This window comes from Onychomys torridus, chromosome 4, assembly GCF_903995425.1.
Source record: "Onychomys torridus chromosome 4, mOncTor1.1, whole genome shotgun sequence".
NCBI lineage: Eukaryota > Metazoa > Chordata > Mammalia > Rodentia > Cricetidae > Onychomys > Onychomys torridus.
In genome coordinates, this window is record NC_050446.1 from 37,518,794 (window position 1) to 37,538,239 (window position 19,446).

Genomic DNA, 19,446 nt, shown 5'->3' on the forward strand with positions numbered 1-19,446 from the left:
AACCAACAAATTCTTCACTCCTGTACCAAATTTTAGTTCAAGTTGCCTTCATCTTCTTCCCCTTTCCTAGGTCCCGGGAAGACCACTGGTTTGCCATGGATTCCCTCTTCTCAGGCTAGAGAGCACCAATCAGTCTTTCTTTGACTGTTGTATCAGAGTCCCAGCTTAGTTGCCTCACTTCTGTTTGTGGGTTTCCAAATCTCTTCAGTCATATGTTTAAAGATGGCCTCTTGCATCATTTCTACCTGTGTTTCAGTTGGCTTTCCACTTCCTGAGAAATTTTATTTGCCAATCTAAGGTTGGTGTGTCTCCATTCTGTGGGTTGGCTTCCAAGCACAGCTGTATTTTCTAAGGTGTCCCAGTCTGTTGGTGTGATGGAAGTGCTCCACATTATGGCATTCCCCTGGTCCTTGGCCTTTAACTGAATTCCTTGCAGGGACTGTGTGGCTCTCCTGTGTGAGCCACTGAACGTCTATGCATCTCTTTTCGCTAAATCGTTCTATGTTTTGACTTGTGCATTCCGTTCAGGTGAGTCCCTGTTTGTTAGTAAAAGAGATTACTTTCCAGAAGGGCGAAACTCAAATCTGGACTGTCCTGACCCCTGTGCTTGAATTTCTTGAAAAAACAAATCTGAACTCTGTCACTTGTGTTCTTTATTTTCATAAGTAGAGGTGGTGGAGTGATTTCCACAGGTATTATTAGTTTTGCCTGTAGGTCCTCATGACCTACAAGCCTTTACACTGCCCCCCACAATTGTCTCAGCACCATCCCCTTTCTTGGAAGAGCCTTTGATTGTGATTTGTTTTGTGGGCCATCCCTCTCAGCAGATGAGCCAAGGAAAGGACTGGGCAATTACTCTTAACACTGAACAATGGCCTCTAAAGGTCTACAATGCTAATTTGAGAGATGTTGCTGTGAGTTGTTCTTCCTTTGTCTAACTTCATATCCAATATGTCTGATCTTGAAGTCCTAAACCTTTCTAAGCATCAGTAGCCAGTGGGCATGAGTAAGGTATTTTCAACATTCAACCTGATTTGTGAAGACAGCCTTCACTATTAGGTAATGAATGCAGCTAACACTTTGAGTCTATTATGCCAAAGGCTTTAATATGCCATATAATCCTCAGAGCAACTCTAAGAGCTGCTGGAGACAGAACACAGAGCCAGGTATCCACTGGGTTGCTATTTTTCCCTTGTGACCCTCTCAGTATGTGACACAAAGATTCAATTTGATAGTCACAGCCAGTTGCCAGTTCCTTTTAGGCCTAGGATATTAAACGATCCTCTATATGATGAGAACATTGCCTTATGGCCACAGCATAAAAATTATATGTGTGCCTTTCTGTGTCACTCTGCGACTGAGACCATTTCAGATTTTGAATGAATCATAGACTTTTATTAAAGTATGGGTTGGTTATCTCTTAAATGAATATTAGATTTGATTGTATCAAGCCGTGACTGAACACAATATGACCAAGACCAGACCAAGAAAGCGTCCGAGAAAAACATTGTATATTTTCTTTTTTTGTCTTGATAACAAGTTCCTATCTTTTATTATGCTCAGTGTTTCCAATTTTTTGCTGTTTATATCTATTCTCTCAAATGCTATCTTCTTCATAAAAAAGGTTCTAAAATATGTCACACTTTTTGAATTGATGAAATGGATATTTAATATACTGAGAGTAAGCAAAAAATACATTTAACCGCCTACTTAATTTAAACTTTCATTATCTCACTGTAATGTTTATAAAGCCAAGAGTAATCTGTGGGAAGATAGTAGACGCTAGTCATTTCTTACAGAAGAAAATGAAAAAGACATGAAAACATTTTAACAAGAAAATATTTGCTAATCATGGAGATGATAAAATAAATATTAAGTTTATTGATTGAAAATGCTTCCAAAAAACCTTGTAAGATATTTCATAAAGGTGATTATACCTGAATTCATGCATTTGATATGATATGGACTAAAAAGATCTTTTATTTCATTCTATTTATACATGTGTGTGGTGTGTGTGCATGTGTGTTGACATGTATAGGCACATGTGGAGGCCTGAGGCTGACATCAAGTGTCTTCCTTGGGTGCTCTGCACCTTATATACTGAAGTGGAATCTCTCACTGAACTTGGCTTGGCGTTTCTGTCTAGCCAGCTTGCTCTGGGGAGACCCTGGCTCTACTTTCTAGAGTGCTGGGGTTACAGAGAGCCTCCACTCCATCTAGACTTGGAACTTTGATTCTCATGCTTGTATGGTGAGTGTTTGTCCCACTGAGCCATCTCCCCAGGCCCCTGAGAGCTCTCTCTTCCCATTAAAGTCTTGTTTTATTTCAATGGCAAATTCACATGATCTGTCATTGAGGTCACTATGTACAGACATGAAAAAGGAGATTTATTTCTTGTCTCTTCCTACTTAGGCAGTGTCTTGGTAATCTCCTCTCTCTTGGCTTGGAGGATTCCTCACGGGTTTGTGTGCTTCCTAAGTCTTAGCCCTTCAAGGCTCGGCCTGGTTAACCAAGATCTTCTTGCAATCCCTGTCTGTCTCAGTGTGTGAATGTGTTTATTAGAATCTGCTTGTTTGTTTGTTTGTTTGCTTTGTTTTTTGCTTTCCACTTCACCTATGGGTATAGGATGTATGTGATACACATGGTGGTCAATCTCTTAGAGTCACCATATCTCCTGATACACAGAATCTGAGTCACCTTAGCAGGCACTGGAGGATTGGCCATACTCTCCACCTTCTTGTGCCCATATGCCTTCACTTCCATGGACACAAGGTGTTTGTCTGCCATCGAGCTGTGGAATAGACAGTCACAGGCCTATGGTCAGTCAACTGTCTTTGATCAGCATCTGGATCTGCTGGGGTGAATTGCCTTGGTGATGTCACTGCGGTCCAACCAGATCTTCTCACCGTAGCAGAAAACACCAGAGGCAAACCTCTCCTGAAGCCTGAGCATTCTCATGGCTGTGGATCTATCAGTGAAAGGAAAGCAAGAAGATCTTTTAAAAGACATTAGTGCATGGTAATTAAAAATCTCAAAAAGACCCATTTCTGTTTCTGTCTCCAGTAGCTTTGGGGAGACAAAACAAGGGAAATTAAAAACAAGGGCTTCAGAATGACTTGTATTGAAGATCTTAATATGCAATCTTCATCATTTTTTCCTGGATATATATATATATATAGTTTGTTTGTTTGTTTTTTTGAGACAGGGTTTCTCTGTGTAGCTTTGCGCCTTTCCTGGAACTCACTTTGGAGACAAGGCTGGCCTCAAACTCACAGAGATCCGTCTGCCTCTGCCTCCCGAGTGCTGGGATTAAAGGCATGCACCACCACCACCCGGCTTCTGGTTATATTTACTACCAATACCCCTACCCCACCCCTGTCTGCCTCTTCTGATCCCTCAGCCAGCAAAGAGGAGCATGCTGGCTTGGGTACATTGTGTACTTTGCTGACTTTTCCCTTCAATTTTTCATGTCAAGCAGGCCAGGTCCTCCAGCTCCTGAAGTAGAGCTGGGAAGCCCTCAGGGTAGCAATGTAGAAATTCAGGGACAAGGGTGTAGGCAGGAACTGTCTCCACAGACAACCAAGCCTACCTATTTGAACATGACACAGCAGCATTTACAGAAAATGCTATGTGGATGTACAGTCTTTGCTGCTGAGAATAGATTCCTGTCTTGTGTGGTGGTTGACTAGCAGTGTCCCCTTAGGCTCTGGTATCTGAAGACTTGGTCCCCTGTTAGTGGCAAGAGATGTGGCTTTGCCACAGGAAGATTGTTACTGGAGGTGGGCTTTGAGATTAAAAGCCTCCAGCTGCATGGAGTTCACTCTCTCCGCTTCGTGTCTGTGTTTCAAGTGGTTTGCTTCCAGCTCCTGCTGACACGCCTCCTTGTCATGATGAACTCTTACCTTTCTGGAACTATAAAGATCAAATAAAGTCTTCCTAGAAGTTGCTTTGGTCACAGTGTTTTATCCCAGCAACAGAAGAGTAACCCATACACCATATAAAACCCCTGGCTCCAAAACAATCTAAGGCTCCCTCTAGGACTTACGGTCTTGAAACAAAGCTTGATAGGTATGTGCTTCGTGGATGTCCTGTCCTTGTCTTGAAGAGTGGAGGGCAGGGTTATAGAATGACAGCTGGGCAGGATACTCCCCCTCCCCATTTCCTTAACTCGGTTGGCTAGAGAACAATTCCCTGAAAAGGCCTTTATTTTTGTAGTTGGGGTTCATTATAATTTTATGGTTAGGTCTACATGGAGCACTGTGAATCCATTACTGTACCTGGAAGAGTTCCCCGAGACAAGCCCCACAGAGCAGCTTATGGTAACGCCTTCTTCATGCCAGGAAGGAACAAAGCAAGGAGTGTGAGTATGTATGAGTGTGTGAGTGTGTGTGTATGGATGTGTGTAGTTGGAGAGCTTCTCTCCAGGTGCCACTAAACCCTGTTAGTCCAACAACCCACTTGTAAAATAAACACACAGACATTTATATTATTTAAACTGCGTGGCCATTAGCTTAGGCCTACCATTGTCTAGCTCTTATTCTTATATTTAGCCCATTTCTATTAATCTATACTTTGCTACGTAGCTCATGGCTTATCAGTACCTTATCTCTTTCTTGTCATGGCGGCGGCTGACAGTATCTCCCTTCCCCAGCCTTCACTTTCCAGAATTCTCCTCTTCCTTGTCCCACCTACCCTATCCTTCCTGCTTGGCTACTGGCCAATCAGCACTTTATTTATTTCAATCAATCAGATCAACATATTTGACATACAGAACATCCCACAGCAGGTGTGTGTGAAAGTGTGTGTGTGTGTGTGTGTGTGTGTGTGTGTGTGTGTGTGTGTGTTCATGTCCTGACTTCAGGGATATCAGAATAACATGGAGCTGAAGAGGACTCTGCAGCCAGGCCTATTCAGGTCCTGGTCCCAACTTTGTCATTTATAAACTCAATAACTCTGGGAAAATCCCTCTCACTTTCTAAGCTTCTGCTTCCCAGGAACAGAGAAAAGAAGTAATCCTCTCAGCGATTAAAGAAGATATGATTCATTATGTTTTCACAATACTAATGATGGCAGGTTATCAATAAATCAATACTATGTCTTGACCTAGAATACATATATAATACAGTATGGTACAGTGCTAAAAATTGTGCATTCTAGATATCAAATACTTATGTCCAATGCAGACTCTTACAGTCTAGCCAGGCTCCACTGAGGTTCTCAACTAGGCCTCAGTGTCAGCCTATAAAGATATAACTGATACCCTAAGGCAGTTTTTTAATAGCTAAAAACCATATCCTTTGGACATATCCCTGGCTCCCTTCAGAGTGCCGGCTATGGATTTCTCAAGACAGCCAAAATAATCTATTATTTGTTCAGACAAAACGCAGAGACAGGGCCCCTGCCTCAGCCTCTGTGAGCAGGTAGGAGACTCTTGTCAGTGTGTGCCAACAAACCCCACATTTCGCATAGATCAACTTTTCCCTTTGTGTTCTCTTCTACCTCCCTAACTACCAAGACCCCAAGTACTGCCCCATGCCCACTTCTCCCCTTAACATGCTCAGTTGTTGCAAAACAGAGTGAAGTTGGGTTGAGTTTGGCCTGGCTTCTTCTCTGTCACAGTAGGGTATAGCTGATTAAAATCTGTCTTTACCAGTTTAACTAGTGACAGATTATTTTTTTTTTTATCTTGGACACTTCATCAAACCTTTCTAGGAACCCCACTTTCCTCATATATAAAATAAGAGCTAATACCACTCTGTAGAGTCATTGCAAGCTCTCAGTGAGCTGGCATTTAATAATTGCTGCACTTAGAACGATAGGAATTCTCTATTTTTATTAGCAACACAAGCTATTTAATGCTAATAAGATACATTTATTGAAATAAAAAAAGAAATACATGCTGTGGGATGATCCTTCTATATGCTGTAAATATATATTACTCTTATTGGTTAATAATAAAACTGTTTGACTTATAGCAAGGCAGGATAAAGTCATGTGGGACAATCAAATTGAGGACTGGGATAAAGAAGGGTAGAGTCAGGAGAGACTCAAGCTGCCCAAGAAGCAAGATACCAGAGGACGGGTAAAGCCATGGGTCACGTGGCGGTACACAGATTAATGGAAATGTATTTAAATTAATTTAAAAGTAAGAGCTAGTTATTAATAAGCCTGAGCTATTGGCTGAGCATTTGGTAATTAATATAAGCTTTTGTGTGTTTATCTGGGACCAGGCAGTAGGGACAGAAAAACTCTATCGTTTTCAAATACATGTATATTTCTGTATACACGTTTTCTTATATTTGATAGAGTGAAGCCAACTGGATGAAAAAAAATGGACATGACTGTGGTGGTACTGTGTTCCCCAAAATATTGTGCACCTTAATAAATTTATCTGGGGTCAGAGAGCAGACAGCCACTAGATACAGAGGCTAGAAAATGGTGGTACTCACACCTTTAATCCTAGCATTCCAGAGGCAGAAATCCCTCTGGATCTCTGTGAGTTCAAGGCCACATTAGAAACAGCCAGGCATGGTGACACACACCTTTAATCCCAAGAAGTGAGCCTTTAATCCCAGGGAGTGATGGCAGAAAGTAGAAAAATATATAAGGTGTGAAGACCAGAAACTAGAAGCATTTGGCTGGTTAAGCATTCAGGCTTTTGAGCAACAGTTCAGCTGAGACCCATTCTGAATGAGAACTCAGAGGCTTCCAGCATCAGCTGAGGTACTGACAAGGTGAGGTAGCTGTGGCTTGTTCTGCATCTTCTAGCATTCACCCCAATACCTGGCATCAGGTTTGTTTTTATTAATAAGACCTGTTAAGATTCCTGCCACATATGACTTTTCAACTAGTTAGTTATTGACCAACAATGAGGTTTCATGGTAGTACCTGCAGCTATTGACCTGGAATATAATCAATTGATATGCAACCACAAACGTCAATACATTTTAGCCTTAACCCAGTAAATACTATCTGATCAGTAGATTCTTTCACAAAACTCATTCTTGAAAACTACAAAGGTCAGACCTCATTTTTTTATTTTTTATTTTTTTTAATTTATTTTTTTCGAGACAGGGTTTCTCTGTAGCTTTGGAGGCTGTCCTGGATCTCACTCTGTAAACCAGGCTGGCCTCGAACTCACAGAGATCCACCTGTCTCTGCCTCCCAAGTGCTGGGATTACAGGTGTGTGCCACCACTGCCTGGCAGACTTAATTTTAAATGTAATAAGATCTTCTGTGGGTTTGGTTAAATCTTGTAGTTATCGATGACACTAAAGGATTGCCAGGTTACCCAAGGACATAGCTATGGGAAAGTTCATGGGATAGAGTTACTTCTGAGTTACAGTGTCTTCCTTGCTGGCTCTATAACTGAGTGGGAAAGAACAGAAGATCTGGTTCCCCAGCCTTTTCTCCATGCAGAGAGATTTTTACCAGCACAGAGGAGCATCCAGCCCCTGTAGTCTGAAACACAAAGGAATCAATGTGTTGGTCCAATGTGTGGGACCACTCAATGACTAACACCATTCCAGTAGTTGCCTCTTACAGAGTCTTTCACTTAGTGTCAGAACTTCTCAGCCCAACTTCCTTGTTAAGGGAGCCATGGCCACGGTGAAGCCTCAAACACATTTTCTTGCTGTTGAGTTGTGTTGGTTTGAGTCTGTTGTAGAGTAATGAATTCTAACAAAATTATTTCTGCTTACCACATTTTGTTCATTTCCTGTTTTTTCTCTCCAGGTGTATTTTCCTATTGAGATTTATAAGAATGGTGGGGAATAATTATGAATCATCAATATTTCGGGGAGGAGGAGGGTTACTAGGGAGTGAACCTGGGGCCTTGCCCATGCTGGGTGATTATTTTACAGTTGAGATCTAACGCCAGCCTGTATCAACATTTAAGTGAATGCTTGAAGGTTGACCTTCTCTAGTAGTTAAACAAAGCTGTTAATGGGAATGCTTCTGTAGTACCATCAGTTTGTAAGAAGTTTTATAAGGAATAGGCAATTGAGAGATGAATCAAAAATGGGAAATCAGAGGATTTTCAGTTAATTGGGGAGGTTATTTGGGTCAGACATGTTACTTATGGGCAGGGTTTCAGGAGAATATTTCAAGTCATACTTGTTTCTGGTGTTGAAGAGAAAATAAAAGTCATCATGTAGACTGAAATCCCCATGGAAGCTGGCCTTTCTTCTCCATAGAGCTAGACCTGCTGGCTGGGGTAGTCAGGAGATAGCTGTCTCAAAAGGATGAGTATATTAAAAGTAAGTAGGCAATAACCTTCCGTGTTTCATTTTCAGTATCACCCCTGCATAGGATTTTTCTTTCCTTTCCCTAAATTTCCCATACTTCTCCAAAAAGTTGTTTCTTTCCTCTCTCTGCATTGGCTTAGTGATTGACAGCTTGTAGTGGCGTAGGATTGCATTTTTCTTTTGGAAGTTTGATTTCCTTATTACCTTTATAACAAAAGAACCTCTGAGCGTTGCCTTGACCCTTATCCTCCACCAGCATTAAAACAATGACAAAACCCAAATTAACCACAATAATTTCTTCTCTAGAAGTAAAAGAGAGAAATCTGAATATATTGCCTTTTTTTTTTTTTTGCGGCTGTAATATAATCTTTGATAGTTGATTACTAAGTGCAATGGTGAATAAGGATCAGGCCACCTTATGTGATAAGTACCATGCTTAAATAAAAACAATGGGTTGTTTTGGGGAACCTGTCTGCCAGTTGATTTGAACTATGTTCTTGTGAGCGAGATCACTGAGCAAGAGCAATGGGAAGAATCTCAAAGCTTAGAAACTTAAATCTCCATGTCTAAAAATGTTTTTGTTTTAACAGCCCAGTCAAATAGTTTGGTTCCATTCTTAGTACATAGTTGCTCCCCTTTCTCTCCCAGTTCACCTCGTTCTTTCTTAAGTGTGACAGTGTTGACTCCTGGGGTCCTTGCACTTGCTCACTGTCTTCTTACACAGGTCTCTGCTCAAATATTTGAGCTGTGCCTCCTCAACTTCATGATATGGCTTTATGTTCTCATGTTCTGCACAGCTCCCAGCGCTGCTGGGCTATCTTAGTTCAGGCTCTCCATAAAACAAGGCCCTGTGCTAATTCTCTAGTTGGAGGTGCTAACCCAGGGAAAAAGAGGAGTGTGGATGGGGGTAAGAGATGGCGAACACCTAATGCTGCTGTAATGTGCTGGTGACTTCATTCCTAGAAACTGCTGCTGGTAGCTCAGCTCCAATGTGTCTTCTGAGTCCTTTCTGTGGGGGCCCACAGAGGTTCCCTAGTAAGGCCTTCCTCAAGGTCAGAAAGTCTGAGCTTGCTTTTACTCAGTAGGGCTGCATAATAGGATGATTTGGCCAGGGGTGTGGTTACCAGGTGTTTTGAAGGCTCTACACTTGGCTGTATGTTGTGCTTTGATCTTGAAAGGGGGAGGTCTTTGCCTCTCCCTTTGGCAGTGTATAAAAGGTTCATTAGATTAAAGGACAAGGCAACTGGGTATTGACCCAGGGCCCCTGCATGCTTACTTGTATATTACCATCTCCCACGTTGAGAAGAATAGAGATTGTTTTGTCCAGTGCTCACAATATATCCATAGCTGTGGTGGCATAGTATTCCCCAAAATATTGTGTGTTCCCCGAAATAAACTTATCTTTGTCAGAGAACAGGACGGATACAATATTAAACATGGAGATAGGCAGTGGTAGCACACGCCTTTAATCCTAGCATTTCAGAGACAGAAATACCTCTGGATTTCTGAGTTCAAGGCCACATTAGAAAGAGCCAGGCAAGGTGACACACGCCTTTAATCCCAGAAATCCAGCCTTTAATCCCAGGGAGTGATGGCAGAAAGTAGAAAGACCAGAAAACTAGAAGCATTTGGCTGGTTAAGCTTTTAGTCTTTGGAGCAGCAGTTCAGCTGAAAGCCATTGGGATGAGGATTCAGAAGCTTGCAGTCTGAAGAAACAAAACCAGCTGAGGAACTGGCGAGGTGAGGAAACTGTGGTTTGTTCTGCATCTCTGATCTTCCAGCATTCACCCCAATAACTGGCCTCAGGTTTGATTTTATTAATAAGAACTTTTAAGATTCATGCTACACGTAGCCACAGGGAGAATGTTGGACATATACTATACATAAAATAAATATTTATTGAAATAATTTACTGTGTGCCAGGTGTAGTTAAAGGTACTATAAAACACAAAGATTGTCACCATCTTATAGATGAAAAATTAAGAAGAAAAATGACTTTCTGAGTGCTATCTAAATAACAGCAGGCATTGGATTTGTGGAATTTGGGGCTTTAGTCTTCAAGAAACAGCCCCTCAGAGGTAGAAAATATACCCCTATTGGTGAAGACACCATGTACTGTAGACACAGGTCCCAGAGGCATTTGAGCTAGAACCAACCTGAGAGCGTGCTCCTGAAGATTAGCATTCATGGTACCAGAAAGCACCATGCCAGTTCCACAAGCAGGGAAGAAACCATCAGTTCTACTCAGAGATTACACCTATGAATTAGTGTGTGGTAGTGGCACAAATACATTGGTGGTAACCAATGACTCTCTACTTGGACTTAAGATCCTCTCAATAAGAAGGACATCATGCCTAGTAATGGAAACCTAAGTACCCAGAGCTGGTGAAGTCATGGATCTTGGAGGAGACGCTACTAATTACTAAACCAGTACAATCCCCTAACTGTGTTCTACATATTTATCATTATATGTAAAGATGAGTATAGTCTTCACCCCTCATCAAGGAAACTTCTCTTTTCAACAGATGGAGACCATTATAGAAAACTACAACGAATCAAAATGCAGAGTTGTGGAGTCCCAGTCCTAACTGATACATCTACTATTGCACCTAAGGCTCAGGGATCATTGCAGAAGAGGAGATGGAAAGGCTGTAAGAGCCAGAGGAGCAGAGTTTGCTGTGAGAATTGTTTCCTAGAAATGTCAGAAGCTACACCTATAAAGTCTCAACATGGTTTCCTGACAATAACTAAATGAGGATGACACCAATAGACATGTTAACATGAATGGGCGAAAGCTCATGAGATCTCAAACCTATAGTTCCAGACAAAGAACTACAGGCAGCTAAGGAATTCTGGAGTGGGAAAAATAGTCTTCCTCAGGGAAGAGCATATCAATTTAATATCCCATTCCAAATGGTCAGCCCTGGAAACATATGCATGCAAGTAACATTATATAGACTGAGCAGGTTGTATTTAAGTATATCTATATACATATACATATGTAACAACATATTAAAGACAATTGAGGCCATGAATTTGAACGAGAACAAAGTGGGACACATGAGGTACTTTGGAAGGAAAAAAGGGAAAGAAGAAATGGTGTGGTTATATTATAATCTCAAAAAATCTTTAAAAAGACACAGCACATCTCAGAAATGACTACTTCTGACTTGACTTTTGTATGTCCTTTTGAGGAATGAAAGAGAGAGAGAGAGAGAGAGAGAGAGAGAGAGAGAGAGAGAGAGAGAGAGAGAGAAGAGAGAGAGATTGAACTGACCCATTTTGTGAGCATTTTGTCTTGATTAATTCTCTGTGGTCATGTAGTCATAAATTTGGTATGTCTATTTACCAATAATGAATATTCTGAGAGGGAAATCAGGAAAACAGTTTCACTTATAATGGCTTCAAAAACCTAGTGATAAACGTAAACAAGAAACTGGAAAACTTCTAACCATGAAAATTTTAACATGGAAGAAGGAAATTGAAGAAAACCTAGAATACAGACTTTCCATGCTTATGAACTGGCAGAATAAATGTAGGGAAAAGGGGAATCTTACTAAGTGTAAGCCCATCACACTTCCAATGACAGTCCACAAAAACTGTAAAAACAATTTCAGAATTCCTGTGGAAGCACAGAAGCCCTGGACAGCCAAAGCAATCCTGAGTGAAAAGAACACTTCTGGAGCAATCACCACACTTGACTCTAAGTTACACTACAGAGTCACAGTCACCAAACAACATGGAACTGGTGTAAAGCAGACAGAAGCTCTCTGAAATCGAATAGAGGACATGGAATTAACCCCTTAGAGGTACAACCACCTGATTTTTGACAAAGATGCCAAAAAAACACATGTTGGAGGAAAGATAGCCTCTTCCACAAACGGCCATGGGAAAACTTGATATCTACATGTATAAGAAAGAAGCTGCAATCCTACCTCTCTTTCTGTCCAAAAATCAACTCAAAACATATCAAAGATGTCATTCTGAGCAGAAAGTCTGACAGTGTTATCAGAAAACACAGCCAAACACTTGAAGATCTAGTCATGGACAAGGAATTTCTGAAAGGAATTCCAATAACTGAAGAAATAACACCAAGAATTGACAAATATGACTATAAGAAATTTAAAAAAGATTCCTCACAGAAAAGGAAACAATTTGTCAAGTAATGAGACATCCTACAGCATGGGAGAAAATTTTGGTGAGCTGTACATCTGACACAAAATTAATATTCAGAGTATATAAGAACCCAAAAATTAAAAGACCCCAAACAAGGGGCTGGGGAGATGACTCAGTTGGTACAGTGTGAAAGCATCAGGACCCGAGTTCAGGTCCCCAGCACCTATGTTAAAAGGCAGACATGGTGGTGTGTCTGTAACCTCAGTGCCGGGTGGGGAGTGGGAACAGACTATGGCGGAAGGATCTCAGGAGCTGGCTGGCCAGTCCGTCCAGCCAAACTGGCAGACTCCAGGTTCAGTGAGGGCTTCTGTCTCAAAAACTAAGATGAAGACTGACTAAAGAGGATACCGAATGCAGACCTCTGGCCTTCACATGCACAAACATATACACATATATCACACACACACACACACACACACACACACACACACACACACACCCCACCACCACCACCACCACCACCACCACCACCACCACCCTAATCAACTAAACCAATAAATGGGCTAATGAGATGAAAAGATAGTTCTAGAAAAATAATATATAAATGACCAATAAATATATAAAACATGTTCAATATCTTTAGCTACCAGGGACATGCAAATTAAGACTACACCAAGATTTTTTCTTACCATAATCATAAATAGCTATCATAAAGAAAAAATAACAGAAAATGCTAGCATGAATTTGTGAGAATGTTGGTGGGAATGTAAGTTTGTCAAGCAAAATACAAATCAATATGGGTATTTCTCAAAAACATGAAGATGAAACTGCTATTTGACCCACATATGTAATTTCTACGTATATATACAAAGGACCCTAAGCAAACACCGAGGCCCTTGTCCTTGGTTTGTGGATGACAGTCTTCGCCCTGTGTCATGGTCTGCCTTTTGAGCTCATCTTTGTCCTCTCCCCTCTTCTAAAGGGTATCATCATGTTGGATTAGGACTCCACACTCCAACCCCACTTAAATTTAGTTGCCTCTTTAAAGATCCTATCTACAATTGTGTAGTCACAATCTAAGATTCAAGGGCTTAAGACATGGTTCTTTTGGGATAGTATTCAGGGGAAATATTTGAGCCCATAACACCAATCCTTAAGAACTTGATTTTACCCAATGTGGTATAATGTTCTGTTCTTCTTCTTGGCCCTTGACTGAAATCACCAAAGTATGTCAGAGTAAGTCACAGAAAGATCCAGAAATGTAAGAAGAGGGTTTTGTATCAAGTAAATAAAAGGCATTATCATCCAACCAAAGTTGATCATTTAAATTATGTTTATTTATGCCAATGCAAAATACAATAAAACCACTTAAAAAACAACAATTTCATTTTCATGTAACATAACTCTTCAGTGAACAGAAGCACTACTGTTAATGTTTTGGCCTTTTCAAGGTCCTGCCTTGGGTCAAAACAGTATTTAGAGAAAGAACAAATTCTTCCTAATACACATATGAAAGAAACTTCTATTTTCTAAAATCTCGTTTCAGCAATAACACAAAAATAGCACAGACAGCCCCGTGTAGTGGTGGCATAATTGCCATGCTCCTGGGAGAGCATCTGCAGGTTGCTCCAGACTCTGAGGTCTCGGACCATTCAGGGATCCAAGGAGATATTAGGATTTTTCTTTTAAGTTTAGCTGTGTACTCCCTGATTCACCTGAGTTATTTAGAAACCAGAAAGGAAAGACTCTAGACAATCAAAACGTACACAGACATATCTGGGAGGAGTGAAGGAGCTCTGAGACTAAGATGACAATTCAGTGGACAACCCTGAAGCCTCCACTAACACGAAGCCGTTCACCCAGTGAATGGCTTCCCACGACTATCCAGCCAAGGCAATACACACTGCATGAAAATCCAGCCACATCCCAGGGACCCCTGTGCTATTTGTTCCCTGTCAGTACACTTTCAAACTAAGATAGTTATACCATAACTAACACAATCCTTCTATCATTTTACTGACAAAAGTCTCATGCAGGAGAGAGAGCCAAGGCTTGGAGTTAGAAGATGGAGAGTCTGTCCATCCCCACCTCTTCTGCCTAGCCTCTCAGCTTCTCTGTGGAGATCCAGTGAGAGCAAAGTGCTTTGAAATGCAGCAGTAACCATGAGAAATTCTCCAGAGACTTTCTCTCTAATCCGCTACTGGATCACTGATTGCCAGTGTAGATTTTGTAAGTGGTTTTACCTTTTAGAGCAAGTGGGTGACATACCCACCCCATGAAGCTGGATTGTGAATGCTGGGTGGTACAGATGGGATAGCAATGTCCTGCAGGAAGCCCAGACTCCATGAGGAACACCCTTGCTATAAAGCCATGTGACCTTTAATTCTATTACCCAAGATTCCTTTTTCTATTCCTGAAACTCTTTTTGACAAGCTAACAACTTAAAGTTATTTTTTTTTCCTTTTTTTTTGAGGACCGAACCCAGGGCCTTGCACTTGCTAGGCAAGCAAGCGCTCTACCACTGAGCTAAATCCCCAACTCCTAAGTTATTTTTAAATGGTTGCTTTCATATGAAAATGTGGAGTTTTGAAGACTGTGAAACAGGGAAATAATGAAGAAATATGGGAGAACAGGAGGGCAACTTGGGGACAATAGGAAAATTCAGTCTATAAGATCTACATCTTCAGTTTTACTAGTGACATAATTTATAAAATACTTCTTCCTCATCTGTGAAACCAAACACTTGTTTGTGTACATGCCTTGAAGTGTGTACAAATCTAAGGCAATTACTAACATTTAATTTTCAATCTTTCACTCGGGATATTACTGGAAGAACTGTATTCTTTCTGGTGATGGGAAACCAGAATCTCATTTCTCATACTTAAAAACAAAAATCGCCCAGCACACCTTAATCCCAGCACTCAGGAGGCAGAGGCAGGCAGTTCTTTGTGAGTTCAAGGCCAGCCCGGTAAGTTCCAAAACAGCCAGAGAGACCCTGTCTTAAAACACCAAAAACCAAACCAATCAAACAAACAAATCCTTCAGGAAATGGGAGATTTTCTGTAAATTTAAAAAAAGAGGCTAGGGCGGGGATATAATAGAAGTGGAAGAATTCTGTGTCTTTGTGGAGGCAAAGACTTCAGGTAGCTGGATTCAGGGAGCAAATGAGATTCTAATTCTGAGCATTTTTCATTGCAAATCAAGTCCTATCAACATTTCGATGATTTTTTTTTTTTTTTTTTGAGGCATCAATGCAACAGGGTTCCTATTCTTCGAGTGATCTTGGATTCACCTCTTTCCTTAGGATACTCTTCTCTCGAGTATTTTGAGCCTGCCAACAGTGTCTCACCTTCATGCTGAGAATGACTGGTCTCCAAATCACCCATTATTATCTTAAGTCCACCTGCTTTGGGAGCAACAGAGAAAGACAGAGCAAACAGTGCATGGACCTTGGTGCCAGGGAGGTTGACTTTCTCCAGCTGAAGCAGGTCTGTCTACCCGTCTGCAGAAAGGCCTGCCTTGTGCTTTTCCCTGTGTTTGTAGGTCACATTCTTAAAAGTGCTGGTGGAGCCTCTATACAGTGGATTGGTTCCCTAAAGGACAGGGGAAAAAAGGTTCAAAGGAAAGGAGAAACATTTTGTTATTATACCACTTTAATATCTTCAAATGTTTGCGTTCTAGTTCGAATCAGAGAGTCAGGCACAATTTTGGAAGCTACTTGAATAATTTTGATGAATTTTAAATTTTATCCAGCTCTATTTTATTTTTGTATGGTGCATGCATACATATGCTTCTAAAACTATTTTTAATTTTATTGTACTTAATTACGTAGCAGAGGGGCACTCATGTGCCACTGTGCCGGTTGAGGCCAGAGGGTACTTTGGAAGCCAGTTCTCACCTCTCATCATGTTGGTCCTGAGAATCAAACTGAGTTCAGCAGGCTTGGTCACAAGCTCCGCTATCCTCAGAACCATTCCCCTGGACCCTGCCTTATGTCTTAAACAGAGGCTCACACTTCACCTGGAGCTCACCAATTCAGTTAGACTGGCTGGCTCGGAATCTCCAGGGCTATTTGTGGAAGGAACATCCACACACTTCTAGTCACCCCCTCCTATAGGCTGTGAAGAAGCCCAATAAACTCAGTCATCCTCCAGAATGAACAATGATGGAATTGTGCCTGGTTGGTCATGGGACTTTAGGAGGAAGGGTAGACATAGTTTACAGCTTCCCAGGGGAAAGAAGTTTATCTCCAACTTGACAAAACAAAACTGGATTTGCTATCTGGAGAACAGAGGGAAACAAAAACATCTCCTGACCTCACCTACCTTGCCCTGGGATTCACAGTGGTTTGCCTCCTCCAAGTGAGAACCATCCCTGAAGTCGCTTCTGTACTGTTTTGAGCCAGTGGCCTAACCTTTGACCAAGTGCCATGTTGCCTTTGGTCATGTGACTTCAGAGAGACTGATGCCATCTCTGCACTGAGGGTAAGTAAAAGGAGTTCCTTGGCTAGAGTCCAGGGTGGGTGAAAGGCAGGTTGCTGTATTGTCTCTGCTCCTAAAATCAGCCTGTACAGTTAATCCAGCTGCTGTAAGCACTAAGAGCTTTTAAAGATCAGACAAACTTATGTGGTCTCTGGTAGGTGTAGAGTCTCATTTGCAATAAAATTCAGAAGTTATATGAAGTTTAAGGGCTAGAAATTACTTGATAAAGAAGTCAATTGAAGAGACAAGATTAAGAAACCTGAGCAGCAGGTGGGGATGATGGCCGCAGCCTGGGCTGAAGAGAGAGGAGGCAGATCAGGAATAAGAGAAATAAATTGGCTGTGATCTGGGCCAGCTTAGGTCTTTGTAGGATTCAGTACTTGTTTGTAGGCTCCACCCCATATCTGTCTAAAATGCACTTACTTCTCACATCCCACATGAAACAGACTTGTGAGTGTGTGTGTGTGTATGCTATACATGTATGTGCAGGTATGCTTGCCTGTGTGTGGCATGTGTATGGGAGGCAAGAGGTCAATGCTGGGTGTCTTCTTCAATTGTCCCCCTTTGGAGACTGTCTCTCAGTTCTATAGAGCTCACCATTTTGGCCAGACTGGCTGGCCCATGAGCCCCAGGATCTGCCTGTTTTCAAGCCCCCCAGCACTAGGGTTGCAGATTTCAGTTGCTGGGTCTGCCTTTTGTCTAGGGATAAGAATTCGGGTCTTCTTGCTTGCAGGCTTTACCCACAGAGCCATCTCTGTAACCCCACAAAATAGATTTTATAGTACTCTAAAGGGGATAACTCAAGTTTCAAGAGATGGGGCAACACACTGTTAATTTGTAGATAGTTCATCATTCACTTTTGTTCAGTTTTCCTTTATTTTTAAACTACTTCATTACTCAAGTCTGGAATAGTTTCGGGGCCTCTTGTGTAGGGCCAATGGACTTAGAGTCTACCCTGGTAGGAAGGTCAGGAAGATATGTAAACTGGACAAGGAAAAGTTCACACTACTACTGAAGTGTGGAAGGAGGTATGTCCAGACCTCAAACAGTGATCAGAGTTCAGAAGAACATGCTAGGGTTGGGCTTTGTGAGCAGGTATGGAAATGACCAGTGCCATATTCATTACTGACCTCCTTTTTGTTCAGTTAAGACTCAGGCTTAAGGTCTGACCTATATTGGGTGAGTGTCCACGTTTAGACAAACTAGGCCAGTTCTCTCTAAGTATGTAAGATGACCAGGCAGATTTTCTCCAGAATATCAGGCCCTGACCTAAGCCTGGGTTCTGCAAAGCCAGTGGCACATTTTTCAGGTTTGAACAAAAGTGGTAACTAGAAAGTTCCACCATGAGCCACAGCTGCCTTAATGACCTCTAACTGCCAACTGCAGACCCAATTTGCTTAGTGCAGAATAAAATTAATCCATGACTCCAAGTAATGTCGGTCTAAACCATTTTCCCCATCAGTTAATGACTTGTCATCCAAGGGAAAAAATTGTTTGATCAAAGATGAATTTAAATATCTTCCATTTGTATTTTCAGAAGAAAAATGCTGAGTTTTTTTTTTTTAATGTAATAAAAGGTAACCTTTCTTTATAGTCCTGACAAAATATTTCAGGAGGCAAGAGTGAAGATTTGTCTTCAATTCTGTCCCCTCAAGAGTCCAAGGGGCCTGATAGGTCAGGTGATCTCACTGTTTCTTCTCTCCCTGGGTTTTAAAAATCAGTTAAGTTCACCCCTTGAGAAGAAATAGGTTTTAGATTAAAAACGGAATTAAATTGAAGATTTTTAAATGGATGCCACAAGCATACATTTGCCCCAGGAGGAGGATATGTTAGTGAAATTTGGACTGAATATTGAATTGAACCTCTTTTGCATGCAAATGAATAATTAGTACCTGGTCAGCATCTAGTCAGGAACATCAAACATTTGTTACTCAAAGAAACTCAATTTAACAGGGGAATAATATTTTCCATTTATGCTTTTATCACTTTAGTGTGTGGTTTTGTCCCATTTTAGATGAAGAAACAGCTAAATTTTGGCATTTGAATTTCAGTCATGTTTAGCTTCCTGAGGGAGAACAATCCATGTTTTGGGGAAATTAACTGTTAATTAAAACATTATTCTAAAGATATTAATCATTTGTCAGCACTCATGCTTGCATCTGAGAACATTAAAATATGCTGGCTAGGAGACGTGCATCATGAAATAGTCAAGTGTTTGCTTGCAGGAGCAGAATACCGGCTCATTATTTCCAGAAGCTTTGACCAAAGGTTGTTCTTAGATCAAATTAATAATGGGGGCTCAACTCCACTTGTACCAAAACTGTGGAGAACCCCTGAACTTTTGACTGAGTTGTTTTAATCCTAACACCCGTCTTCACTTCTCTTCACACCTAATACTTCAGTTTGCCTCACTAAAAACTACAGATTATGCATTCGGTCAGTCACCAGGCCTTTGTTAAATCTAAGTAAACATACATCCTTGCTGTCTTTCAGGTATCCAGAGTCTATAAATCTTTTCCCAGTTGTCTTACAGCTGGGTTCTTCCAAGTCAGGATCCATAGATCGCATTTGCTTTATTATATCCAAAGCATTTTTACTCAAAA

General features: G+C 41.1%; 1 protein-coding gene across 4 annotated transcripts in view; it reads right to left on the minus strand.

Moving 5' to 3' along the window:
* Window positions 1–15,739: 15,739 nt before the first annotated feature.
* Window positions 15,740–19,446, minus strand: part of Itgb6 (integrin subunit beta 6) — a 78,410-nt gene continuing 74,703 nt past the window's right edge. For all 4 annotated transcript variants that reach the window (XM_036185734.1, XM_036185735.1, XM_036185732.1 and 1 more), the window contains one exon: window positions 15,740–15,955. In XM_036185734.1, coding sequence (XP_036041627.1) covers window positions 15,857–15,955 — 99 coding nt within the window. In that variant the 3' untranslated portion in view covers window positions 15,740–15,856. The remainder of the gene's footprint in view (window positions 15,956–19,446) is intronic.